Here is a 26,810-nt window from a genome sequence, read left to right as displayed (position 1 = left end):
AGAGGTAATAGGATCCATCAGAGCCCTCACGTTAAGCTGTCACTTGCTTCAGATTAGGAGGATAACGTGGAGCGCTGCTGAACCTGACAGATCTGTCGCACCGGCCTCCGCAACACTGCGCAGGTGGGGTTTGGTTGTTTTTTTTGGATGAAATTAAAACATAGCTCAGTGGAAGGGAGAAGAAAAAGGAGCATTGCAGTAATATGTTTCCAGTGCATCGTCAGACCTTAAGTAAAGTGCAAACATCTTCGCTTGGAGAGGGGAGGGGGGCACGAGAGAGACAGCCGTCATTATCACAGAACCACCATCAGTCAATTAACTCCACAATTGATTCGTCTGTGCAATTTTAATTGGGTTCAATTATGCAAAGATTCGCCGTGGCTAATTGAACATATTTCCGGTGGCAATGAAGCACACAAATATATGTATATATATATATATATGTGTGTGTGTGTGTGTGTGTGTGTGTGTGTGTGTGTGTGTAGGGGGGGCTAATTTACCTGAGCCAGAGAGTGATACTTGCGTAGCAGCCAGATCACAAAGAGCATGAAAATGCTGTGGAGAGAGAGAGAAGGACGGCAGTGAGATGTTTCGAGCTCTTTGTTGTTCTATCGAAGACATACTGTCTTAATGCACACACATGCGTCATAACAACTCCTACACACACGTATGTATCCCGCAGGCTCTGTTGTAACCTCTACTCCAACCTGCTGATATTCTGCAGCGTACACTCGTGGGATTACTGACCATTAAAGCAGCCGCTGTTCGGACCGAAACTAATGAAACCTGCAGAGACCTGCTCAGCAGCATCTGAGGGAGGGAGGACCCCGACCCCCCAAAAAAAGATGCAGTTCATCGAAATGCCAGCAAAAAAATCACAATCAACTATTTCAACAAATGGGGGAACCTCCAATGCCTTCTTTGAAATTATGAATGTGTATTTTTTTCCCCAGAAGGTGCCAACATATTAATTTGCCTTGTTTGTTTCTAAAAACGTATTAAAATAAGTCTGTCTATAGCCATGGCTTAGAGACACTTTGAGATTAATCATTTAGCTTCATTAGAAAGCAATATGTTAACTTATATTACCTAACTTAAATAAACTTAAATGACTTGTCCTTCATTGGACATAACCTTCATAACCAACAGAGGTGAATCAGCGGCCATCTTCAACACAAGCTCAATGAAAAGCTTCACAAAGACGGTATTTACGACAGGCCTACTGGTTCAATTAGTTTACACAGGTTAAAGGTGCCCAGTGGAGTTTTCTTGTAAACAAACTAAAGTTGGGTTTACGTTTAGTCCTCGAGGTCTAACAAACGTGTCGTGTGCACTCCCTTCCCCAATAAAACATTTGCATAAACCAATTTTTATGTTTCTTCAATCCCATTAAAAAAAAAGAAAAAAAAGAAAACAGGGACCCAGTCATTAAAAAAACATCTCCGTGGCGCTACTAGAGATCTAACACTCGACAGAGAACCTTTAATATTATAGTTAACTCTTCCACCACTCAGATATCATCACCAATTATAAATAGAATTCAGCCAAATATATATATATATATATATATATATATATATATATATATATATATATATATATATATATATATATATATTTATATATATATTGGTGTGTCCCTAAAGCCACAAACAGTCAAACTATCCGGTTTGAAATAAAAGTCAATAAAAATAATTTGAGGAAATATTTACCATCCTAGTAAGGAGAAGGTTCCTGTCGCTTGTTTTACTCTTAAAATCACCACCTGCAAATCAGAAACAATCCCTTACTAATGTACAGGATATCATCAATGAATAATAAGAAAACAGCAATGCACTTAGGTGTATATTTTACAATTATTCTGTTTCAGTAAAGCGTTGTGTGAACTTTCTGAGAGGTGCGACACAAACACAGCGCTGCCATTATTCTAATCACAAGCTTAGAAACGACTGTGTGGACATTTGTTTCCGCATGCCTTTGTTGTGTGCAAGCATGTGTGCGAAAAGGAAGTAGAATAAAATGTTCTTTGGGTACCCGTCCAGGTGACCCGGCTTCGAGACAGCGGGGTTGATGAACGTGGCCTCGACATGCGTTTGACACATTTGGAACATGCTCTGAAACACAGAGTGCTGTTCAGCGACAGCCGAGCCGGTTGAGAAACTGGAAGCTGACGCTGTTGCGCAATAAGGCCATTTTGAAACCTACTCTGAGAAAACAAAAACAAAAGGAACAATGGAAGGAATGAGAGGAATGAGAAGACTGCGAGTTCGACTTGACAGCCTCTGGGAGAATGAATGTGCCTGGCAGAAGTCTTGCATTCAAAACAGAGCGCGACATGTTGGGCAACACCACTGCTGTGGCCTTCTGCAGACAACGTATCGCACCGGCTTCCACAACAAACACGTGTCGCCCCATGTAGAAAACATGGCGGTCTACGTGGCTGTTTGTATTTCACGTATGGAAGTGGGTTTCGAGTTGTTCATAAGAACTGTGTTTGGCAGTAAGACTGCCGGATACACTAGACAGAAAAAGAGAGATAGACAACATTTTCTTTTTTTCTTTGAAGCCTTTTACCGTTTTATTACTGTTTTAATTACATTTGCATGATGGTTCCCGGTACGGAACTACAGGAGTTTTAAAAGACTGCATTTACAAATTGTCTTATAAATAGGCCATGAGTGATCTTGCTTTTTGAAAAGTTTACGACGCTATACTTTGGGGTATGGATTTCCCTCCTTATGATATGCAAGTCGCACAAACATCTGTATGTATGAGCATGTTATACTTGCTAAAATAAGGCACTAGATCATTACCTAAAATCTGTTGTTCAACTGACAAAAGACGAGGATAAAAGGAACAGAACTGACTGCGAGAACAGATAGTGAATGTGATGGGAGAATGATGTTTGTTCTCATGTGAAGTATGATACCAAAGTCAAACTGGTATAGCTGGCTTGGTCACTGTGCGCCGTCTGTATCTGGGTTAGTAAGACAGCGTGTGGGACACTGTGATCAATTGCTTGAAATCATGAGCGATTGCTTGTCGCTGGAGGAGATATTTGGGCTCAAGGCAATACAGCATTAGTGCAGCATTCTTAGATAGGCCAAGAGAGCGGACGATGACCTGGAGCCTAGAGCTGCCGACACGAGAAACATTTCATCGTCTCGCATGAACACGAATGCACCAGAGACAGAGGCCGTTCCTTGAACTAATCTGCCCGTGTGCCGGCCTTGATTCAGCGAGAAGCCACAACTGATCCAAGCCGGGTATTTCGTAACGAGGTTATCCCAACGATTCCTTTCTGAAGACAGGTTTATTGTCTTCTCTTATACAAATCCTCAGGGTGTGTACTTAATGCCACACCCGCGTGTGGATTCAATCTCATTTGATGCACGCTTGTGAAGGTCATGATGTGCAATATTTGTGCTTGATATTTTGCCAGACAGGTGCTGATTCAAGCCCTGGGTAGTTTATCATCTATGTTTGTTGTTGTTGTTGTTGTTGTATTGAACTGCAGTGTGGCGTACATTGTTCCAGTGCTGCAGGGACAACTTACTGTGAAATGCTATCAAATACAACATTACAACCCTCTGCATTATATTACTTAGACTGATGTTTTTGTCCAACGCAACTGACAATATGTGCATTCAAACTTAGCGAGTCATTATCAGTGCAACAGTACATATAACATAAATATTATAGCTAACATTTATAACCCAGTCACTGAATGGGACTGCCTTTTACGGTGGTGGTAGAAGTATTGAGATCATTAACTTTAGTCAAAGTAGCATAGGCACGCTATAATACAAGCCCTGCATCCAAAAGGTTACTTCAGTGGGAGTATAGCAGTATTATTAGAACAGTATACGTAATGCACCAGAAAGTAAAAGTACTCAATGGTCCCTGTCCACAATGTATATTATGATGCTATGTGTTGATGTATTAACATGTTAGCAAGACTTGAATGTTGAACAAGGCAATATGAACTGCTTTACAGGAGGTTTAATCTATAACAATGGATTTTATGCAAAGCAATTAGTACGTGTATTTCAATAATCGTATCAAGTCGACTCCACGTAGTGAAGTAAAAAATGTCCCAGACACGTATCAAAGCAAAGCTATACAATAGCACAAAGTAAAATGCAAACACTCGAGTAAAGCACGAGCAGTTGGATAAAGAAAACGACGACGTGTGTTTCGTTACGTCTCCCACTGTGTGCCGTTATTGTCGCGCTGCTCTCCTTCACCTGCAGCTAACTGGCGAAACGGGCTTACGTTGTGATTTCAAGATGAGAAACTCTCCCGTTCTCTGTTCATTTGATCCACAACACACCCCCTGCGCCTGCATGTCGGACGCGTGAATGTGAGACGACGTTGATAAACGCCTCGTCGTTGAGTATGAGCGGCAGCAGCTGACAGCAAAGGAGTTAAAGCTGCTGACGCTCAGGTGGGCTAGCTGGAGTTCACCTGTCAGACACAACAGAGGAACGCTCGCGCTCCTTCATGCTAACTAGTTCCGCGGACTGTTTTCATTAGTGGCGCTCCAACGCGGACGTTCACCCGGCCAATTAATGCAGCTAGTTAGCACGTTAAATGACTAACAGCCCAGTTGTACCGTTACTGTTTAGCAGTGAGAACCATGCAAGTGTCAGGCATCCACACACCAACGTAGCTATCGGCAAATCAATAAACCAATCCGTTCGAATACAAAATGACCATCCGCTTAGTAAGCTAATGACACGTTATGTAGCAAATTAGCTAATTAACGTGAGCTCAAATAAAAAAGAAGCTAATGCTGAGTTTACAGTTATGTTAGCTACTTACGCAGTGATAGTCTTCTGAATCTGTATTAAAAAACACGCAGCGTGAATCGTTACTCGTTGACTTTGGGTGTTGACTGTCCATTTTTAGACAAATTGTATTTTAGATGCTTTAGCATCAATTTGTTTTTGTTTTGCTGTAGCTTTTTCTTTTGTACTTCCTGTTTCTACGGTGCGCTCAAAGGGACAAAAAGCCCCTCGGAGCGTCGTCGAAGGGGCCAGGCGTTTGTCAAGACTTGGCCTTGTATATCCAAACTGTTTTGAAACGTTTGTATCCGTTTTAAGTCTCAATGCATACTTCAATGCTTCATTTCAACAAAGACAAACAACATATAAGTTCTCACAAAGGCTATTTGTAGGGTGGTGTTTTGGGTGGATTCCACCATCAGTCAAAAGTGAATCTAAATACATTTGCTTGTTTTTTGAGGTACATGTACTGTCATAACTTTCCTGTTAAAGGCCGGTCAAAAACTACAAACATCTCTGGAACTTACTGTGGCTCTCATTATCATACAACACTAACAACAGGCCTCAGGAAGGAGTTTTGTCCTAGTTAGCTCAGAAGCACTGTTTTAAAATTGGCACTATGGGTAGAAGTGATATCCTCTGGCATTCACCTCAAGGTTAATGACAAGGTTTCCTCAGTGGATGTTTTTAAATTCCGTCACCCTCATTCAGTCAACTGCACAGAGGCATTTGTTACCTTTGTCCTGAATGTGGAAAGATGTTGCTGCATCTTCTGTAAACACTCTGAATCAGGGAACAACAATATGTTGCTGTATCTCTTTGGATATGTTTAAGGAGTGTTGCTCCCTTTGTAAGACTTTATCTGGATTTTTTAGAGAGTCTGGAAGATTAAATGAATGAAGTCATTTTGTCAAGTTTGTCGTTATTTAAAGAAATGTTTACAAGAAATTTATAAAGTGAATGTCAGCTATTCACAGGCAGCGCTGCGTGCCCACTATGCCATGCACATTGAGATCTAATAAAGATACTTTCTGTTTCCTCTGCGGTTGTCCTTCCACTGAATGGAGGCAATATAACATTATCAATCAGACATATGTGCATGTGTGTGTGAGAAAGAGAGTGAAAGTGGAAAGTGTAAGTGTGTCACCCTATTGGCCTGTTACACTGACAGTGACACTGAAACTCCAGCTGCACCCTTTTTTCCTCCGTGGCCTTTGATGCGATCACTGACAGTTACTCAAACAACAATGAGGAAGATCTGTTATTTATTTCTCTTTTTCCCACTGACAAGCTATATTACATAAAACAACGCAGGCGTGCAAACATGCACACAAAAACACACCTATCTTTATTCAAAATAAATATAAATTTGAAAGTAAAAAGCAGACGTAACTGATTCCAGTGCATACAGTGCTGTACCAATCACATACTGTTTTATTCTATAAAACTGCACTGTATTCTGGGAAATATTAATTCAACACAAACACATTGAGGGAAATTTAAACCAAACATGGCTTTTTCAAATATTCAAGATGGCCTCATACATGTAACATTATTGAAAGAACAGCTGCTCCTCCACATGCTCTTGACTTTGGCAGTTGAGATGGTTCAAGGTGTTGCACTTGAAGCTGAACTGACGGGCAACATTCCTCAACCTGCAGGTATTTTGAATCCTTCGAGGTGGAAACTGTCTTTCTTAGAGTGCAAATTATGATTTTACGAACAAATCAGATTTGGGTTTAACCTGTTTGCTACGACAGATGCCTGTAATATACTACCGTGTCATATCGTTCTCAATCAACAGGGTTGTGGTTTTAGGTTGGACATGATCTCTAACAGCTAAGACCTCTCTGCGTTATTAAATGCTGCGTGCCAATGAAGGGAAATCATTGGTAAAATAATTCTCACTGTTATAAAACAGCTAGCTAGTTTGTACTGTATGACTTCGTCCTTTGACATTTTGGAATTCTATAGTAAAACATTGTGGGCCCTGAAGGAAAAAATGTTTCCTTTTCAATTTCTTTGCTTCATACTGTACAAAAAGTGCATTTTTTACATTGCTGTCAGGTATTTCCTGTATTAACACTGCACAATGGAGGAAAAGGGATGTGCAGAAACCATACTGGTCTTTGGTCGTTTGAAAACCAGATTCAGTTTTTGTTCTTATAGAGCTCAATATGTAGCATACCTGCATTCGTGGAAAGAAAACCCAACGTGACAAATGAGGTAAGTTCATATAAAAGTTTATTTTCTTTTTAGAAACAAATATTATCGGTACAAAAGTGGTGCAGAAGGTGCATACACACGCTTATTTTACTTATTTCGACAGATGACCACAAACAATGGCATAATAATAGCAAATAAATGACAATGACAACAAAAGCATCTTGTTGGAAACCCCTCATTATTCTACAGAGAAGCATCATTCTGGTTCATTGGCCATGTGGGGCACGAGGAGATCACAGGCAGTGAGCATCTGCCTCCCTCCATGCAAGGGGAGTCTAAAGACACAGACACGTCCGATTCGAAGGGGGCACCGATCACACACGCGGGCCACGTCCGTCTGAACACACTGACATCATCGGCGACACAAACAGGAAGCTGAATCTTTCGTCAGTATCCCCCCCTCCTCCGCCTCTTAGAGGGGAAAGGGGGGCGGTTCAGACCACGGGCCCTGCGGGTTCATGCAGTGCTCCCCTTCTCCGGCTTTTTCGACAGAACATTTAGGCTCACAAAACTATTCAGCGTGAGGTAATAAATTATACATTAAATAAAAAAGGTTTTTTTTTTGCTGTTGTTTTAAATATGTTTCATCTGTGCGTCACAGGGATTAAGGCGCGATGCGGACACAATTTTGGAGTGCAAAACAGGATTTGGGTGTCACACGCCTTCCCTCGGGATCGGCACATCCGCAGTCAATAATACCACATAGGAGCATAAACAGAGATAGAAGCTGCCCCCCTTTTTGTTCTCTACCATTCAAATGTTCTTTCACAAATGTCATCAGTAGTAGTAAGGCCCGTTGAGAGAAGTCTAATGAAAATGAAAATAAACGTCGGGCTCTCAGTTCCTCAGTTACTGGCCGATCCCGACCTCCTGCTTGTAGCGCTTGGTGAGAAAGTTGGCCTGCAGCGTGAGCTTGGACAGCACCCCTTGCAGCCCGGTCAGGTGGTACTGGACCTGCTTCTGCAAGTCCTCGTCCTCCTCCTCCTCGTCCTCTTCGTCGTCCTCCTCTGACGACGACAGCGACACGCTGGAGGCGATGGACGCGGACGAGTTCATGCGGCTGATCGCCATGCTCTCCTTGCGCCTCTCGTCGGCCGCCGCGCAACGCACCCCCAACTCGATGTCGCTGCGGATGGACTTGAGCAGCTGGTAGTAGCTGTACATGTCCCCCTCGTCCTCATCCGACTTCAGGGAGCTCATCTCCCTGTCCTCCTCCAGCGGGACGTCCCGCAGCATGCTGGGCAACATGACGGTCTGGTCCATGTTGTTGACCGCGCCGATGAAGCGGTTCATGGAGTTGAAGAGGGAGTTCTTCTGAATGTAGGATTCTGGCAGCTGCATCATCATGTTGACGAGAGGTTGTTGTTGTTTCTTCGGGAGCAGAAATGAAAGCGATCCGAGTTTCTTGCCTTGTTTGGTTTCTCCTCTGCGAGAGCTGCGCTCTAATTCCGGGTTGATCGGCTTAGAGAGGAGCGTCTGCCTGTCAGTAAAGCTGCAGCGGGGATTGGCTGTCCTGTAAATCAGGCGACGTCAGCTTCGCCCCTGATGAATGCTGGAGCTCTTGTCGTGGTTTCTAGTTTGTGGGAAGATCGGGTGCGTTTTTATAAAGGATCGGAAAATACAGGTGTTGGTCTGAAGGCGGTCCCACGACCTGTTTGTCAAGTTGTGCCACTGCAGTTGAAACCGGACCCAAGTGACCTGAAATAGCACTTGGCAGAGCAGAGAAGTGGCTTCAGATTGGCAGCAAGGCGGTGGGACCCAACTGGACAAAGTGCAGATTAGAAATACTTTTTTTTTTTTTTTTAAATGCGTAATTACGCACAACAGATGTGCATTCACTTGTTAACATCCTGAACTTGCATTGATGTCCCGTGAATCTGTGCAATGACTTTACTTCCCATGAAATAAAACGACTATTACATCACCCCCATCCCCACATTCTGTTTCGATGACACGCCATGGGTGAGGCCCCGACCGAGCAGGACCGGTGACATGAATATTCATGAGCCAGGCCATGGGCCCACTGCTCCTGATCCAGTGCTAGCCAATCAGATGGCAATGTACTCGGAGGCGGGACAAGTCGGTGTCGGACCAATGAGGAAGCGTCTGTTGCCTCGCACACATCGAGAGAAAACACTGAGGCAACAAGTGTTCAGAGCGTGGAAGCCTTGATTTCATTCACAGCCACCAGCAAGAGGGTAAATGAGTGTAGAATAAACTCGTCAAAGTATTGTGAGCAAAATATGCTAAACGTTTCAAAAGTAAAGGCACTCCCTTAAATTAAGTGACATAACAAGTATTATTATTATATATGATCAATGTATAGCATTTCTACTTCTACTGGTGTGGCTGGTTCAGGTGGAGCTGGTTGTGATGGGGTAGTTTAGTCCAGTGGTTCCCGGTCAAAGGATACACCTGAGGAGTCGTGATGGGAGGATCGGTAGGGTATGAGAAGAAAGCAACACATTTATATGTGAAAACGGTCGGTCACGGCGTCCTGAAATGAGACAAGATATCTTTTTAGGGTTTGACATCTTCACTTCACAATATGGCGCAGGTCTTTTCCTGGTTTTGAAGGCTGCATAACAATACAATGATGCCATTATCTGAACTTACCAGACATAGCTGTTCTATGATTCACCTTTAACCACCTATTTATTACATCCACATCACTTCAAAATCTCAGTGTGTGTGTATGAACCCCCACTGACCATATTGAGGTGGTCAAAAACATCATGAGATTTGATGTCAGACTGCAAGTGTGTTTGTGGATCTCACGTCACAGAGATCCAAACAGTGTCGTCTTTCCCAGGAATGTTGCCGGTCCATAGTACTGCCAACCCAAGGGCTTTCATCAGGGGGCTCAATCCCCACAGTCTTACCTCATTTGGCAATAGTGACTTAACAGGCATTTATTTAAATGAAAACATTCTGCTTTATCACTTATGTAGCCTACTTAGTTATTTCCTACCACTGGTCCCCTCATGAAACTGGGTGTTGTGTTATTCCCTCTCCCATTTTGACGAATTGTCCTCTGATCAGTGGATCTTTAGAGATCCACTGATCAGTCAATACAGAAGCTAAAATAGCACTGCTATGGGAAAAGTGAATCCAGGATGTCACATAAGTGAAGTAATTGCTGCTACATAAATGTGCACACGCCCCAAAATTATATCCTTGCTGCCGTTGTCCAATTACGACACAATTACAGTGATACAATGTGGAGGGAAAATGTCAGAAAATAAAAATAAAAATTAAAAAAAGGTTCCCACTTTATTGAGTTCCACATCCACTGAGCAGTCCTTGCAGGGATATTACAGGCCTGCTTATCTCTCCTCAGGGTAACTTTAGTCTAAGCCAGTTGCAGGACTGACAAGCTTTTCAGATTACACCTCAAAACAAACTGTTGCACCAGCCAGTTTCCAGCAGCGTCGGAGGACAGCTGATTCCCCCCCACCCCCCATACTCTTATGACTGCTGGTAAACATGAAGGGGGGGGACTCCAACAGAAATAGCCCTACATTAGTCCTCCCTACAGTATGTGCACTTGGTGGAGTGCTCGTTCTGAAACCCAATCTTTTGGGGAATACTTCTGGTTGGACTGAAACTACAGAGCAACATGTTTTCACTGTGTAACCATCAAGAACAACAACAACATATATCCACCTGTCTGGTTGTCAATGAGAACACGTCTGACGGATTCGGGGAATGGATGCTCACAATAGTTCCGCAGGACTTTAGGGACGGGCCCACAGGAATGATCTGGCCATGCCCAGTCAGAGATGCATGTGGGCACAGGTTGTTCCTCATACAAGCCAATGAATCACTGTGAAAATAAAATTGTTGCTCAGCTGGAATGGGAAGAATGCAAATGGCAAAACCTGTTGGTTTAGTTTAGTTTCGGTCTCTGTCCTGTCTATACTTCCCCCCCTCCTTTTCTTTTATTCTACGTCAACTCCCTGTCCTGAACAACAGCGGTGGAACAAGTACTCATATCATTTACTCAAGTAAAGGTAGCGACACCACATTGTGAAAAAGGGCTCCTTTATCAGTAAAACCCATGCATTACAAGTCAAACCTATGTCACAGTTGTCAGCTAAATGTACTTCAGATATGTATTAGGCCTACTATACTAATAGATTAACACGTCAGCATGTATACATGTAGCTGGTCGAGTGATGCTAATTTAGTCTGTTGCTGGGCAAAGTAATCTATTGTAGTTTGTGTCAAATAAATGTAGGTAAAAAGTACAACATTTCCCTCTGAAATACAGTGTTAAAAAGTATAAATAGCATCAAATTGAATTACTCAAATAAAGAAGTACCTCAGAATTGCTCTTAAGTGCAGTGCGTGAATATACTTACTATGGAAGAAGTACTCAAATCTTGTGAGTTAAAGTTAAAGTAAAAATATGTAAAAATACCCCATTACAAGTTAAATTCTATTCTAAGTGAGGTATCAAAGTATTGGCAGCAAGATGCACTCCAAGTAACACGTGAATTGCAGCAGAATGGTGTCTTCCAGTATTTCACTATTATTATAATTATGTATATTTTTTATTGTCATCAAGGTGGAGCAGATTTTACTGAACTTCCATTCGGGTTAAGGATTCAAGGATGCAATGTGGCATGGAGTCGAGGATTCAAGGATTCAACGGATTCAAGGATTCAAGGATTCAAGGATAATGTGTCCTTCTGCACAATGAAATCTAGTTGTAGCTTTTTTTTTCTATACAAGAATAACAGGACGAACATGAAAACAAAAACATGTGCATTCGTGTGCATTTTTATTTCTTTTTTGGTCCCTGCATCAGGAGGAAGTCGAGCAGCAGCGGGCAGATAATACAGCCGACATCTTGACATTCAGAATGGATATCAGGGGGAACATGTCCTTCAGCTGTGACTGATGTGTGAGCACCAAGTCTCATAGACGTAACAGTGCACCTCCTCGTGGCCCCATGGGCCGCCCGTCAGCTTTAATCTTCAATTATTCTTCATATATTTAAAATATAAACAAACCATAAACATGTAGTGAACAGTACAATGTTTTAATCTGACATGCTGAGGAGTAGAAGTACAAGACAGCAGAAAGTGAGAAGTAACGTATATACTTAAATACAGTGGTTGAGTACGTAATGTCCCCACCACATCCCCTCTATCCCAAATCTGCCTCGACAGCAAAGCTACACAAGCTGAATAATTTGCCCCCCCCCCCCCAGATAAACTGATCCCAAATCCAGTTAGAAAGAGAGAGAGAGAGAGAGAGAGAGAGAGAGAGAAGAAAAAAGAAAAGAAAAGAAAAGAAGCAGGTCAGCAGAGCCGATGTGCACCTCTGCTGATCAGATAGGAACAGGAGCCGCTTTCTGCTTTCTCAACGGGGCTGTCAATCAAGGCCCCCACCTCACAGACTCCCCTCTATTCTCCCCGGTGAAAGGCCTTTCCACTTGTCAAAGGGGGGAGGGGGGGGGGGCTACCCCTGAATGCGACAATGCGAGGCCCGGACCACACTATACGGAAAGGTTTTTTTTTTTCTTCTCCCTTCTTCTTTTTTTTCTCCGATTGTGTGTCGTGTCAGAAGCGGAGCATCCACCGATTACGGCGGGTGTCATCATCATCATCATCATGCCACTAGGCTGCTTCAAAGGGAGAGGGGGAGGAAGTGGAGGTGTGGGGGGGGGGGGGGGTGTGTGGGGGGGGGGCTGCGCTGTGGGAGCAGGCAGCCTGAGTGGGAACTCGAGTACTTGTCATCACGTCTGCGTGTTCCCTGAAACGTGTGAGGCGTCGGGAGTCTGATTTCAGCGGGGAAGCTGGAGGCGAAAGCAGCCGCGCGCAGCTAGAAGGACAACAAGCCCAACAACTCGCCTCGCAGACGGGCGGGCGGAGCGGACCGGCCCGCTGCGCTCCTCCGTAGCGCTATAATGAGGTTATCGCTGCGGAGGAGGCAGGAAAGATTAAGTGCTCCCTCTGCAATTTGTATTTGTGTGTGTGTGTGTGTGTGTGTGTGTGTGTGTGTGTGTGTGTGTGTGTGTGTGTGTGTGGGGGGGGGGGGGGGGGATTCAATGCATAGTAAAACCATATTCCAGCGGTAAAGTATTGTCGCAGGTTTAATAAAGTTTTTTTTTAAAACTATGATCCAAAATTGTTATTTGAAGCCACTTATTGTTGTGATTGGAAGCTGGTTGTCTTCCCTCAAACAAATGAGCCTGCCGATGAGCATCGTGACACTGAAATGACACGAGTCCTTTTCTAGAAGTGGATCATGTTCTTTTTATTCTGGGAGTTTGGGGGATTTCATGGGGAGTTTAGATAAGCTCTACTGAAATTACTATTGCATCTGTTTTTCAATATACTTGGATGTAAAAACTTTAAAGGACCATTTATTTTTATTTGATCAATCTTTCAATGCTTTGAAGTATAGGTTAACTCCATCACCAGCCCTGTGTATAACCACATCTTACCCGCTGCTAGGCTCTAAACGGGCCTATAGCAGTGAGGCAATACTCCAACTAAACTGTCCGGGTGGCATTGTGGGTAATGTAGGCAGCGCATTTTAGCGAGGAAGAAGAACGAGTGAAATACAAAAATCACTTTGATCCTTTTATGTTCTTTCTTCGGTCCATTGTGAGTCTGACGACATTATTGTAACGCTACATCTGCGGAGGATTATTTTATCAAATTAGTACTTTAAATTTCACACCAATATGTAAAAAGGCTACAGTACCTTTACAATTATATATTTTTCATAGTAATTGTATTTCTAGATTTTTTCGGAGACGCATTTTTCAGTGAGACTTGTAATTCCCGGTACTGGGGGAACAGCATGTCAACCATCATGTTGAGAAATACAATTCATTATATTTTTGTCAAATACATCAAACATTAGACTTCCTCACAATTGAAGAAAACGTGCATGGCCTGTTTGAGACACGACTCGTTTCCGTTTGTTGGAGAAAAAAACAACCACACGCTAAGAGTTCGAAATGAAGCCGAAATATAGCACACAGCCCGTGCTTTTATTGTGGAAACATGTGGTGATCGCAACCGTCAGGCTGGCTGCACGTGAACGTGTCCGTGCGCTCTTGAGTCCGCGTGTGCGTGTGTACGTGCGTGTGCGTGTGTCTGTGTGAGTAATAGCGCTTCTCCGGTGGATGCCTCCCTCTAGCTTACAGCTCATTAATAAGGGCATTCGGGAGTCGGGAGGGGAGGGGGTGTAGGGGGGGTGGGGGTGCAGGGCACGGAAGCCAGCGGCACGCACGCTCCATTAGCGGACCCACTGCCGCGCCGCTCTGCCGGTAATTTGCGTAACAAGATCGGAGCGGTTAGCGCGATCTCCCCGAGAAACGGCCTCTCTCTTCCCGTCTCGGCGCTGGGGTTTTTCCCCCGGCCTCGATGTTTCCGACGCAGCAGCGCAGGAGAGCAAGCGGACGGGGAAAGGCGGAGGATGTGTGTGTGTGTGTGCGTGTGTGTGTGCGTGTGTCTCTCTGTGTGTGTGTGTGTCTGTGTGTGTACGTGTGTCTGTGTGTGTGTGTGTGTGCGTGTTTGTGTCTGTGTGTGTGCGTGTCTGTGTGTGTGTCTGTGTGTGTGCGTGTGTGTCGTGCTCGTTGATCTATTTCCACACACATGCTGGCTCTCTCTCTCTCTCTCTCCCTCTCTCTCTCTTTAATCCCCTCGCCACAGCTCCGTTTTCCGCTGATACCTAAGCGCCGCCACGCGGTCGAGGATGGTAGCCTGCTCTCAGTGATGTCATCATCAACCAGCGGGGGTTCAGATGACGCTGTTAAAGAAAAAAAGAAAAACTGTCAGTTTTAGAAAAAAACAACTTTTTTTCACTTTTGAAGAGCCCTATAATAAAAGAAAAAAAAGGAACAACCAACAAAGAAAAAAAAGAAAAACGCCCAAGAGACAAGGAAGTTGAACATAAGGGCCCCAGTGAGAGCCACATGGTCATGTTGGTCAGTTTTGTTTCATGTGTTATTCTGATTCTTATGCAAAGTCCATTTATTCCCAACAAACAAATTCAAAGGGAAAGTGTGTCCAATTCTTGGCGTTTGTGTTTTATTTCAGTAGAAAATAAAAGCTTAATTCTCATGTCTCCGTACAAGCTGCAGAGTAGCAGAACGCATCTATTGTATCTCCGTCCTGGAAGAGGGACCGCCTCCAGGTTTCTGGGAAATGTACCTAATTTATCCCAGCATCCATTGTTTGTTGTGTTTCCTGTTGACTTTGTGAACGCTCTCCTCTCACAAGTGTGTGCACGGTTTAAACTGGGTGCTTATTAATTCTCCCTCATAGTCTGGATTTGTGAGAGAACGCACACCACTACCATCTCACGAACACTGTTCTAACTGCAGTTGAACCAGTGTTCGTTAGATCCCATGGGAACCGTATTTGTAGCCAGTTTGGTAAACTATCTTTCTTTCTTTGTCAGTCGCAGGCCACTTTGATTTATAGTCCTAAATATGTATAATTATAGTTATATTTTAGGGAGGGCAAAGGCTTCGCATAAAGCAAAGGGCTGCATAGAGGCGTCAGTGCATGTTATACACAGCGGTCTACATACATCTGTGTCCACTCTCAACACGACTTCGCCTTTAACCCAACCTCTTCTAACACTAACCCATGCGGCTATACATAGAGCGTGTCCTTAGTAATGTGTGTAAACAACCCTGATGATGAAGAAGCTCATATATCAGGTAAACATATTCTTCATTACCTGACTAATACATCATCTCTTCGTAGCACATGTCTCATAATTGAACAGAGTTCATCGCCAGAAGAATGTGGAAACATTTGAAGTGACCTATAGACCAGGAGCAGCAATGGTAAATATATATATAATACACGTTTAACTCAACATTTGAGATGTTCTCCATCGTGGCTAAAATAAACCAACACCAAACACATTTGTTATTCTGTATATTTATTGATAATAAGACCACTGATGGTGACTGATAGCAGACAGCGTGGCGCAATTCCTTTCCAGTGTTTGGTGACCCCATGTGTAAGCAGGATGGTATTACAGTTTAGTATTTACAGGACAATATCAGTTTGTGGACAGAAAAACATACATCCACTTAAATAAACGTTCAACCCAATACTGACCAAAAGTAAAGACAGTGGGATCCACGAAATCTAAACACGCTCTCTCTCTCTCTCTCTCTCTCTCTCTCTCTCACACACATACACACACACACACACACACACACTAGGAAAATACACACTCGAGGTTTAGGAGAAAGTCAAAGGAAAGACAGAAGGATCACTCACATGCACGCATACTGAAAGAGCGATAGAAAATCACTCTGTGGTGTAAACTTGGAGATAACCAAACATAATAAATGTACAGCTAAAAATTGAAACACCTACAGGTTGCACGTCACTCTCAACAAAAACATTGGCCACAATTATTTTTCCAGTGCGAGTTTTTTCTACAAACTAATCAACCCAAGTACGACTAACGGCACGTTGTGCGGAATCAAAACGGGGACATGACAATTATACCGATTAGCATATTAGGATGAGAAACATTACATCATATAAATTACATTTCCCATAAATATCTACAGGTGGCGATGATGATGATGATGATGATGATGATGATGATGATGATTATGATGATGATTATGGCGTGTTCATGCGCTGTATAGGATACTGTAAATTCTAGATGAACACTGTTGGAGTCCTGCATATCTCGGTAATTTCACAATTGATATGATTTGATGTGACCCGAACAGAAACATATTCGAACCTTTAGACTCCTTTAGGATCCTTGTCTAAGTCGAAGTAACTTGGCTTTTTAGGGAATTCAGTCAGTTACTTTTCGGTGAAACCACGAGACGAGCTCTGAAATATATTCCTGAGAATGCGTCAAACGAAGTGCTTGTTGGACCGCCGAGCGGCGCGCAGCCCGGCCAGGTGTGCGGAGGTGTGAACGGTGGAGGGACGTAACCTTCTCTTTCTCTCTCCTTTATTATTCACGCAGGAGAATCCGTCACATTTCCCCCGACAGCCGGGTGTCACGCTCCACGAATGCCAGAGAGAGGAGAAAGTGTGCTCGGTTATCCGTGTGATTCTCTGCATCTCCTACGGTTTCCCATCCCGCCTCACTAACGTCGGTTTGAAGCTCACCAATCCCTCAGACCACCGAGCGTTGGGCTGGACTCGGGGGGCCTGGAAGGACCGGGTCACACCGGCGTTTACAAAAAAAACAGGTTTTCTGTGGCGAAATCAATTAATTTCAATGAAAAGCCAATTTGCGCCCCTGACCTATAACAAGTCATCCTGACAGATGGAAAAGCAGAACTGGCCTTTCGGGGAACAATAGAGGGGCAACATTGAGGGAGCTATTGCAGCATATAAGCGGTGTAGCGCCATCCGCTTTTATTGACCCTCCCCCGTGGGCGTATAAGATGCTCCACAAAATGGACCTGCAGACAGTTATGAGAAGGAGCCGAGGGTGCAACTCCGACTTTATGGATGAACTGCTTGGACTTGTCGCCCAGTTTGCCTCCGAGAGACTGAAACATCAATTTCTGGTGTGACTCTGCCTTCAGTTGATTTATTCCACAACCGGCGTGTATTTGTTTGGTAAGTTTTCTCCCCCCCTCAAAAAAAAAAAAAAATATATATATATAATTGAGTTACATTAAGTATAATATATGTATGTTATTATATTAAGTAACTAGGGGCAGTAAAGCTTCCCATTTGGAATCTGTGTTCTTGTCTATTGATCGCGGGCGAAAGCTGTATTTGATAGCGAATTACAATCTTATCACACAGTTCACATCGTAATCTGCGTTTGGGTTGGATTATCAGGTCAAAACAATAGCATGCCTCATCTACAGGTAGAAATATGTAAGTCAGCTCCTTTAAGTTTCATATGAATTTAAAATATCCTCCCAGTGCACAAGGTGAGTTCACAAAATGTCACGACCATCGGAATATACAGTGGCGAGCAATAGCAAAGTCAAATGCAAAACTAAACCTATCTATTAAAGTGTTACTCTCAAGCCTCAGTAATGGCGTTCTGTACAAACATGAGCGGTGGTCTTCTGATGACGCTCGGTGGAGCATGCTGCAGCCGCCCCGAGAAGCCGAGTACCACCCAAATCAACCAATCGGAGACGAGCGCCGCTCGGGGTGGGCCGCACTGATCCGAGACGCGCGCTAACGAGCAAACTCTCTACATCAAGCGGCGGTGGGATGTGTGCTATAGAACGCTTTGATGCAACAGCGGTGAGTCGAGGAATGGTGCTTTACAGTGAGATACATTAAGATATTACATGAAGATCACAGGCAGAGAGACGGAGGGAGGTCAATTCCAAGTCAGGCGCGTGAAAGTGTTTCGGTGAAGTTACTCTCGTGGTGTGTCGAGGCTCTTCGTCTCTTCTTCTCTTCATCTCCCTGAAGACACAAACACACAGAGAAGAAGAGAGTTGCGTGTGAATTTAAAGCAGCGTTCGTTGATTTTAGGGCCACTCGTGCGCAGCACTTGGGCCTCACTACTAATACCTCAGAAAGTTGTTCGCGGGCAAAAATATCCAGCAAACCCAAATCACCATTTGTATGTATTTGGAGTCGTGTTTCTGTGCACATGATGGATCTAAACTCAACACCAACATTAGTTTTAGCTCCGATTTGGTCTCAACCAACCAAATCTCTGGCTCGCTGGCTGCTAAACGCTCCATCATGTTCACCAGCAGGTTGCTGACTTGGTGATGGGCCGGTAGTGAACGGTGGGTTTTATTTTTCTGTATAAAAAAAGCGTCTGCTGCGGCTGGACAACGATGCTCTAAGAGTGGGTAAAGCTGCAGGTCGACAACGTAGGAGAAAACCAGCCAGAGTGCGCTAGCTCTTGAACTGATCCGACTGAAACACCGAGCGCTGGGTCGCCAACTCTTGTCCAAGGAAAGCGTCAGCAGCACGAGCTCCGAACGCCGCTCCATCGAGCTGGGGAGCTGCCAAGTCAGCAGCGCTTTTAATCCTCCTTCCAGAGTCCCCACAATGGTCATTATTAAACATGGCTGTTGTTAGCACTCACAGCTGTCAAGCTAGCAGCTTGGGGAAGACTCTGCTGACGAGCAATGAGTGCACAGGCACGAGATAGCTAGCCAACCGGGCACAGTTATTACAGTCCTGCGACAGCCACAGATACCAGATATTATTCCTTTTTTTGTTTTTGTCGGAGCATTTGATTTATGGATTGCTGTCAGGATGTAAAGAGAATTCCAACAAATACAACAAAAAGAGGTTTTATAAAATACACTACCCAAGCTTTAAGTTGTTGGCTGTAAAACCAAAATGAACTATAAACGCACAGTCTGACACCACGAGTGACACTTTGTCCGTGTAAAGTTATTCATTGACATAAAACATTGATGATAGCAGCTTTTACTCTGTGTGTGTGTGTGTGTGCATGTGTCTGTGTGGTGTGTGGTGTGTCTGTGTGTGTGTGTGTCTGTCTGTGTGTGTGTGTCTGTGTGTGTGTGTGGTGTGTGTGTGTGTCCCTGTGTGTGTGTATGTGTGTGTGTCCGTCTGTGTGTGTGCATCTTTAAATGTCTCCCACCTGCCACGTCACATCAGCTAAACCATCTCATACTGATTGGCTGTGATGATCCTGGACAGACAGCAGGCCAGCAACATGCCTATCAGCTGAAAGACAGGCATAAAAGGTTTAAATAAAAAAATAAGTTCACATTCCAGGTTAAAAAAAACATTTGGATTGCCATTTTCTCAACGATCAAGACACGAGTTCCTGTGAAGCCGTCTGCTTCCTGTTGTAAGAACGGCCGTGCTACAAGTGTGTCCTTCCTTCCTGTAGCCGGGTGTCGTGCTTGTTTAGAAGACAACAAAGAAGGACACGAGTCTGTGCATCCTGTCAAAGGTCTCTTGGTGTCTATTTCCGGCAAAAACATTTAGTTGGAGGCACTCGTTTCATGCAATGGGTCCTTTTTTTTCACCGTGATGTGTCATAGCATGAAAAGCACAGGTGTCACTAACAACATTAACAATGTCTGTGAGCCAGCATGAGCAGTGCCAGGACCCTGAAAACTGAAGCCGCTCAGTGGAACTCAGCCATCATTCATTTTATTAGTTACACCTGTTGCTTTTCCTACGTCACAAAATGTCTCCCACAGAAACGCCTTGCTATAAAACAATCCAGTAGCTTCCCTGTCAAGCCAAAGCTGGCAGCGTACCAAGGGAACATAGGACTTCTTCTTAATTATGTTTTATTTGCACATCACCACCGGCCAACTCTTACCTGTGAGAAGGCGATCCCAAACGTCACTCCTGCAATAATGGCCATGTTGGTCTCCATGAAGGAAGTGACCAGCTCGTAGCAGCCCTGCAACACAGGGGGACCGGTTAGTTTGAGGAGGGAACGGGGTCTGGGAGAAGATCTGAGGCGGCTGTCCCCCCCCCCCCCCCCCCCCCCCCCCACAGATCATACACTGGGGGGGGGCGTTCATCAACTACATGAAGCAGGCCACGGCGTGCTGACCTGGTGGTAGACCTTGCTCGGGGCTAGAGTTGTGTTGCGGAGGGCGTCCGGGTTGCAGTCGGAGGAGTTGAAGCAGCAGCTGGCAGGGATGCCGTTGGACGGGTAATACACACTGCCAAACCAACTGGTGTAGTTATACACTCCACAGCAGCGCAGCTGGACGCGCAGGGGGAGACGAAGAGGAGACTTGGATTATTTATGATTGCTTCTCATTGCCCCATGCGACCAAAACATATCTCTGAATAGTGTCAGAATTGTCGGTTTCCCTCAGCGCGTGCTTTTTATTGGAGACATGGGTCTTAAAAAAAAGATATATATTTGTTTAATTGAAAGAGATTATAAGAAAAAGGCGAGATCATTTCCTAAAAGTTCGGAGCGCTAATAAAACAGTAAATTATAATAATATACTATAGTAATAAAGAGTGCATTTATTGTGGACCATTTTCAGCTGTGGTTTAATACATATTTGGTGACTCATTCCTTCCTTTATATTTTATGACTCAAAATAAATGTCATGGCAGAGACAAGAAAAGCTCTATCAGGCTTTGCCTACTCATATATAGGCAACACCTGTGCTTAGCATTAATCCACTTTATTTTGAGTCTTTTCATGGGAAAAAGATTGTGCTGTTTCTGGTGTAATCTTTCAAATAAAATGATTTTAACATTCATGGTTGTGTTTTGGTTTGCTGCCCCACCTTGAGGACCCTGTGGCCCGGGGGCCGGACTCACCCTGTGCTGCAGGTTATCCACGGCGCGGCTCGCCTCGTCCTCGGCGTTGTAGTTCAGCACTGCGTCGGTGTACGTCCTGAGAAAGGTCCCCTTTATCTGCGCCACGCAACGACGAACACACACACACACACACACACACACACATATACACACACACACACACACACACCAGGTCAGTATGCACTGGGAAACAGCGTAAGAGTGCTGTGTGTCAGACTTGTTGTCGCACGGTGAATCGCGTAGCTGACCTCATGGCGAAACACGAATCCAGAGATCCCGGCCACCAGCTCGGCGAGGAAGACGAGCGACAGGAACATGGCATACTGCAGAGAGAGGAGAAGGAGGCGCAGGTTTGCATAGTTTGCATGAAAACCCTCTGCCTAAGTGTATCATTTTCCTATGCTTGCACACACACACACACGCACACACGGGCACACACACGCACACACACGCACACACACGCACACACACGCACACACACGCACACACACGCACACACTCACTTGAGCACCATTAACAGAACAAAGCGCCTTGCAGCAACTATTGGATTTCTGATCCCTCTTTACAGCATAGAGGTCAGCCATTATTCCCTTTATCATTTGACCTGAGGGCTAATTAACCAGCATCTCTCTCCCTGTGAACCCCCCCCCCCCCCCTGCAACTGCATCTCACCAGCTTCAGCATCCATGGGCTTCCTCTGCAGGTGGCGAAGCATCCGAACAGGCCAAAGACAATGATGACGGTCCCGGTGCCGATGAGGACGTACGGGGCGTTGGTGGAGTTGTCGGCGATCAGAGAGATGTACGGGCCCAGCATCAACTTCCCCCATACTCCCACTGCCAGCAGGATGGCTCCTGTTATCTAGAGGTTGGTGGGGGAGAAGGGGGTTGGAGAGATGGATTTAACAAGAGAGAGAGAGAGAGCACAGGGAACAGAATGAAAGCAGGGAACGGGCCTTTATCTCGGCACTTGGGCGCGATTACAATGGCTGTGTTTCAGCAGCCGTGGCGAGGGGGAGGAGGAGGAGGGGGAGAGAGGATCAAGGTGGAACAAAAAAGGAGCAGAGCAATTAGAGCGAGGAGGAGGAGACGGCAGACAGACGACACAAATTTATCTGCCGTTCGGGATGGCAATCACCTGCTTTGTGAATATGCCTGCACTCACACACGCGCGTGTGTGTGTGTGTGTGTGTGTGTGTTAGTGTGCGCCACACACACACATACACACACACACACACACACACACACACACACACACACACACGGAGAGGAAGACAGAGAGAAAGAAAGGGGGATATATCAAAGAGGCTCTTTGATCCGAGGCGAGACGCTTCCTCCTGTTGCGCCGATCTTAGCATTTCAAATGAGGGGCTGCGGGATGAAAGAGGGCGTTGTGCGCGGCAGCTGAAGCGCTGTGTGTCTCACTGGCTCTGGAAAGCGAGCGGGGTGGGTGTGGAGCGGCTGCCTGACGATCAGACTCCAGCGAGGGGGGCCAACTCCACGCCCAAGAGGAGGCTGCTCGCCGTCCTGCTGCCAGGCCCTCTGACTGGAGAGGGAGCAGAATGCTTCTGTGTGTGTGTGTGTGTGTCTGTGTGTGTTTCTGTGCGCATGTGTGTGTTTTTGTGCGTGTGTGTGTGTGCACACACACCCTGAAACCTGCTCTCAGCAGGAAATGAGCCAATGTGACTGCGACGCCGAGGACTCCTCCAGTGTTGCCCTCTGAATTAAGGTTCCCTCTCAACAATTAGTCAAGAATGTCCTGAGGCTTCACGTTACGTAAAACCAAAATACAATAACACAGAAGTGATTAACAGCTGTATATATATTTATAATATTTCTTTGCATGCACTTAGGCTGCCGAGATCTATCTGACCGTGGCTCTGCTGATTCATGAAATGCACACTTTTCTTCTCCATGACAGATCACCAGTGCTGTAGATTCCCAGATGTGGTGAAAGCTTAAGCACAAGTTTAAGGAGTCCTTTAGACTTCAACTAGGACTGAGCCATATGGCCAAAATCTTCTCTCACGATGCAGGTCATTTCAATTTCATCATGAAATTTGGGACATCTGGCCATTCAATGAATAAACAGTCAATATCAAAAATAACCACATGGTTTTGTACACTCTTGTATGAATTAAATACATGACAGATGAAAAGAGGAGAAATGTGTATGTGCTTGTTATTATCCATTTAGACGAAGTATGATATTTTACGAAAGATTTCTTTTCTTTTCCCCGTGTGTTTTCCCACGAAATCCTGCAACACGTGTCAATTCTTTTTTAAATAAACTTCACGGGAAACAACTTAGTAAAAGATCGTGAAATACTTAGTTAGGCTTAGTAAAAGATCGTGAATTAGTTAGGTTGAGGAAGTGATCGTGAAATCATGAAAGCACGCAAATTACGTGGCTAATAAATCAACGTTGACTAACGGCGGTCTCATGGAGGAAAGATAAGTGTTTGCTTTTTAGGTCTTTATACTTCCTAGTTTATTTGGATAACATATGAAAGGATTTCGTGAGATATCTACCAATCACGGCACATTCTTATTTTTTTGTAGGAATAGCTACAAACGCTGGATGAGACCAGCCTTGAACAGGATATCCATATCTTGATATATATATATATGTTTACGTCACCATATGATTCCGTTGATGGACGATAAATCCTCATAAAGATCTCCCTGAGCCTAAATTGAATATATATATATATATATATATATATATATATATATATATATATATCTTTTTATTTGTAACATGTAGCTGCGGTTTCTATTACGTAAGCAAAAACTGTAAAAATTGGCATTATTGACGAGCTGTGGGCAGTCGGAGGCGAGTTAGATGAATCCTCAGCAGCCTGACGTTGGAGCTGAACCACAGAGTGAGGACTGAGAGACAGTAGATTGTCTATTTAAAGGTGTCTGTTTAGCGCTTCTGTAACCTCTTCCTCTGAATCTTCCATCCTGTAGTTCCCTCTGCTACTGGAGCTGCTGTGTGCACGGACCCCGTTTTCCACAGGCCTACCAGTCTTCTGGTATCTCTCGAGCAACATTAGCACTTTGAGTCGTGTTTCTGTCCCCCTGATCAATACTTGTCTAATGTTAACTCTCTTTTAGCTCTGTTTTTGGTCTCAACCAACTCCTAAAAGTGCATCTGTCTCTTCAGCGGCTTAATGAGATGTGGGACAAGAGCTATGAATGAAATGATCCATCACAGTACATTAGGTGTCATTTTAGATCACAATATTTACGTATATTGCGACAAGATAACGTTTGACAAACTGTTTATATGCATAGCAAATTCAGTCAGGAAGGTCTGGTTATGACTAATGCAGCAAATAAAATACCTGACAAATAAAGGGATGTCATCAAATACAACACTGCCATTAACCAGTTTTGATCATCGACTTGCAACCTAGCCCACACTGGTCTTATCCAGTGCTCTCACATACTACGACAAAAAGCACCACCTCCTCACATTTGTGAAGCTGAAAACCAGCAAATTATTGCATTTTGGCTCCCAAAAAAACAGCAGAGATTATTTGATTATCAAAATATTCATGCGTTCGACTGGTGGCCGGTGACTTGATTGGTCGGTAATGGCGCCCTCGTTTTTCTATTAACAGAGATTGGAGCAGCCGGAGCAGGCTGTCATTCCGGAGACCAGTCCTCCAGGTGACCATGCACTCACTGTTTATGGCCTACATCATCAGTAACAAAATGCCCCCCCTCCCCCGGGAGCCGCCGCCGCATACAAATAACGGATCGTCTTGACATTTCAAAACGCTTATTTCGAAGCCAACGGGGGAAATTAAATCCAATGAGGAGGGGGTCATCTCGCCTTCATGTGTGCTGCTGAATCCCAAACAGCCCCCCCTCCCTTCTCTCTGCATGTTGTGTTTGAAATTCAACACCAGGCCGGCCACCCGGGTTACAGCAGAGTTTAAAACAGGTCACTCCTCTCCTCCTCCTCCTCCTCCTCCTCCTCCTCCACAGGCCCAGTAAAGCAACAGAAGGTGCAATGACAAAATATGCTGGCGAGGACACCACACAGACTCCACCACCTGCTCCGCATTGAAGCGCCCCGCGTGTGAAGTATCCAGAGAAGACGGAGCTCATTCGTCGCTCCGGAGACGTTATTCGCCCCGACCAGCCGATGACGGCGAGGCCGGGGGGGCCCCCGCCACAGAGGGGCGTCTCTCTGCCCACTGCTGGCGAATCTCTCTGGTGAAGACAGTTCTGCACAATGAAATCCGATGCTGTCGATGAAAGGCGCTCTGATCCGGACTAAATATAAAAGTTCAAATAATTGGCGGCGGCTCATGTCAGATCCACGCGGCCCAGATCTGCTTTCTAAGCCGTGAGGAACACAGAACCGTGTGTCCACCGGGACTCTCTTCTGCCAATGTCCTCGAGGGTTAGTTTAGGAAAAGTGGGAACAGTTTAAAGACAGATACACCTCTCCCACATGTTCTTATTAGATGATGATACAGTCTTAGAAGTAAGGGATCCTAAAGGGTCCTTTTACGAAGGGCTGAGGTTCTACCATCAACCATTTAGTTTTGAAGAAAGGGACCGTGTCCGAAATCACTCAGTGGGTCAGTTTGTAGTGCTGTCTGAATGTATAGAGAGAATTATTATACCCTATTTCATATCCTCCTGGATTTTGAGTAGGGAGTCGTGAATGAGTGAAGGATTTCGAACACAACCAGGGTTTTACAACGGTCCTTTCCATTAGGAACCTGTGTCATCCAAAGAACCCTTTTTTGGAAGAAAGAGCTCTTCAAGAATTGATGAATGCATGGATTTTAAAGGATCCTCCTGTGATTGAGGACCATGATTGTTGTGGGTTCTGCTGTAGCCCACCACATCAGTCCCCTCCCTTTCGGAGCCTCATGAACCCTGGGTGGGTTCTAGAAGAAAGCATTGAAATAAGGGTACTCGGTAGAACCCCCTGAATGGATCCATGCTAGCACATGCATCCTGACCCTTTAGGTGCCTCATGTGGTTCAACGCTGCTGGACGTGGTTCACATGAACCCAGGCCAACCTGTTAAACTAAATCATGGTTTGGATGGAGAAAGATCAATTTGATGTAAAAGGGAGTATAAAGAGGTTGGGGTTCTAGATGAAACCCTTGGAATATAAAAGGGATCTCGGTAGAACCCCATGGGCGGATTGTTATTAGCACCGTTAAAAGGTGGAAAAGGGTTGTTTTTTTTTAAAACAGAGAGGGTTCCAGGTGGAACCATTACCCCATAGAGGGGAACCCTCTCATTGGGGGTGCTGGGTGGAACCTTTCACAGATGGTTGTAGGTATAACCCTTTATGTTGAGTTTTAGGTAGAACCCTCTGAAGGGGTTTCAGGTAAAATGTATTAAAAGGTTCTACAAGCCGAAGAACCCTATGAGGTTCTAGCACTGTTGTTTCTTAGCGTGTGGCCTTGCTGCGTCTGGCTGTGTTCAGGAATCCTGCTATAACCCAAATGTACAGTCAACAACTGCTTGTCAGTCAGACACACTGAGGTTATAATAGTCATATTGTTGTCTGCAAGGACGCTATGAT

At 44.6% G+C, this 26,810-nt stretch overlaps 3 protein-coding genes across 5 annotated transcripts in view; all 3 read right to left on the bottom strand.

The window, feature by feature from the left end:
* The window catches only part of si:dkey-100n23.5 (cyclic AMP receptor 1), a 56,353-nt gene extending 51,345 nt beyond the window's left edge, over nt 1–5,008 (bottom strand). For 2 of the 3 annotated variants that reach the window (XR_004611772.1, XM_034561109.1), the window contains exons 1-3: nt 4,825–4,985; nt 1,713–1,765; nt 501–555 (exon numbers count right to left, since the gene is read on the bottom strand). Coding sequence is in view for 2 of the 3 variants with exons in the window: in XM_034561109.1 (XP_034417000.1) it covers nt 501–555; nt 1,713–1,765; nt 4,825–4,905 (189 nt within the window). In the remaining variant the exon portion in view is untranslated. Of the gene's footprint in view, nt 1–500; nt 556–1,712; nt 1,766–4,824 lie in introns of all 3 variants that reach the window. The other variant, XM_034561108.1, reaches the window with a different exon arrangement.
* Nucleotides 5,009–7,764: 2,756 nt separating this feature from the next.
* Nucleotides 7,765–8,935, bottom strand: mid1ip1b (MID1 interacting protein 1b). Its single transcript, XM_034562321.1, has one exon. It carries the CDS (start codon nt 8,358–8,360, stop codon nt 7,863–7,865), a length of 498 nt encoding a protein of 165 aa, XP_034418212.1. The 5' UTR covers nt 8,361–8,935; the 3' UTR covers nt 7,765–7,862.
* Nucleotides 8,936–15,918: 6,983 nt separating this feature from the next.
* tspan7b (tetraspanin 7b) overlaps nt 15,919–26,810 on the bottom strand; it is a 13,479-nt gene continuing 2,587 nt past the window's right edge. Inside the window, exons 2-8 of the mRNA XM_034561683.1 lie at nt 21,917–22,105; nt 21,493–21,567; nt 21,245–21,340; nt 20,514–20,669; nt 20,274–20,357; nt 19,578–19,663; nt 15,919–18,415 (exon numbers count right to left, since the gene is read on the bottom strand). Of these exons, the coding sequence (XP_034417574.1) occupies nt 19,595–19,663; nt 20,274–20,357; nt 20,514–20,669; nt 21,245–21,340; nt 21,493–21,567; nt 21,917–22,105 (669 nt within the window). The 3' untranslated portion in view covers nt 15,919–18,415; nt 19,578–19,594. The remainder of the gene's footprint in view (nt 18,416–19,577; nt 19,664–20,273; nt 20,358–20,513; nt 20,670–21,244; nt 21,341–21,492; nt 21,568–21,916; nt 22,106–26,810) is intronic.

The sequence above is a fragment of the Cyclopterus lumpus genome, chromosome 21 (assembly GCF_009769545.1).
Source record: "Cyclopterus lumpus isolate fCycLum1 chromosome 21, fCycLum1.pri, whole genome shotgun sequence".
NCBI lineage: Eukaryota > Metazoa > Chordata > Actinopteri > Perciformes > Cyclopteridae > Cyclopterus > Cyclopterus lumpus.
Note: the sequence above shows the minus strand (reverse complement) of the source record. Positions and strands in the feature narration are given on the sequence as shown.

Bases quoted from the DNA above. Each gene is read 5' to 3' on its own strand.
- mid1ip1b (XM_034562321.1), bottom strand. From the start codon at position 8,360: ATGATGATGCAGCTGCCAGAATCCTACATTCAGAAGAACTCCCTCTTC.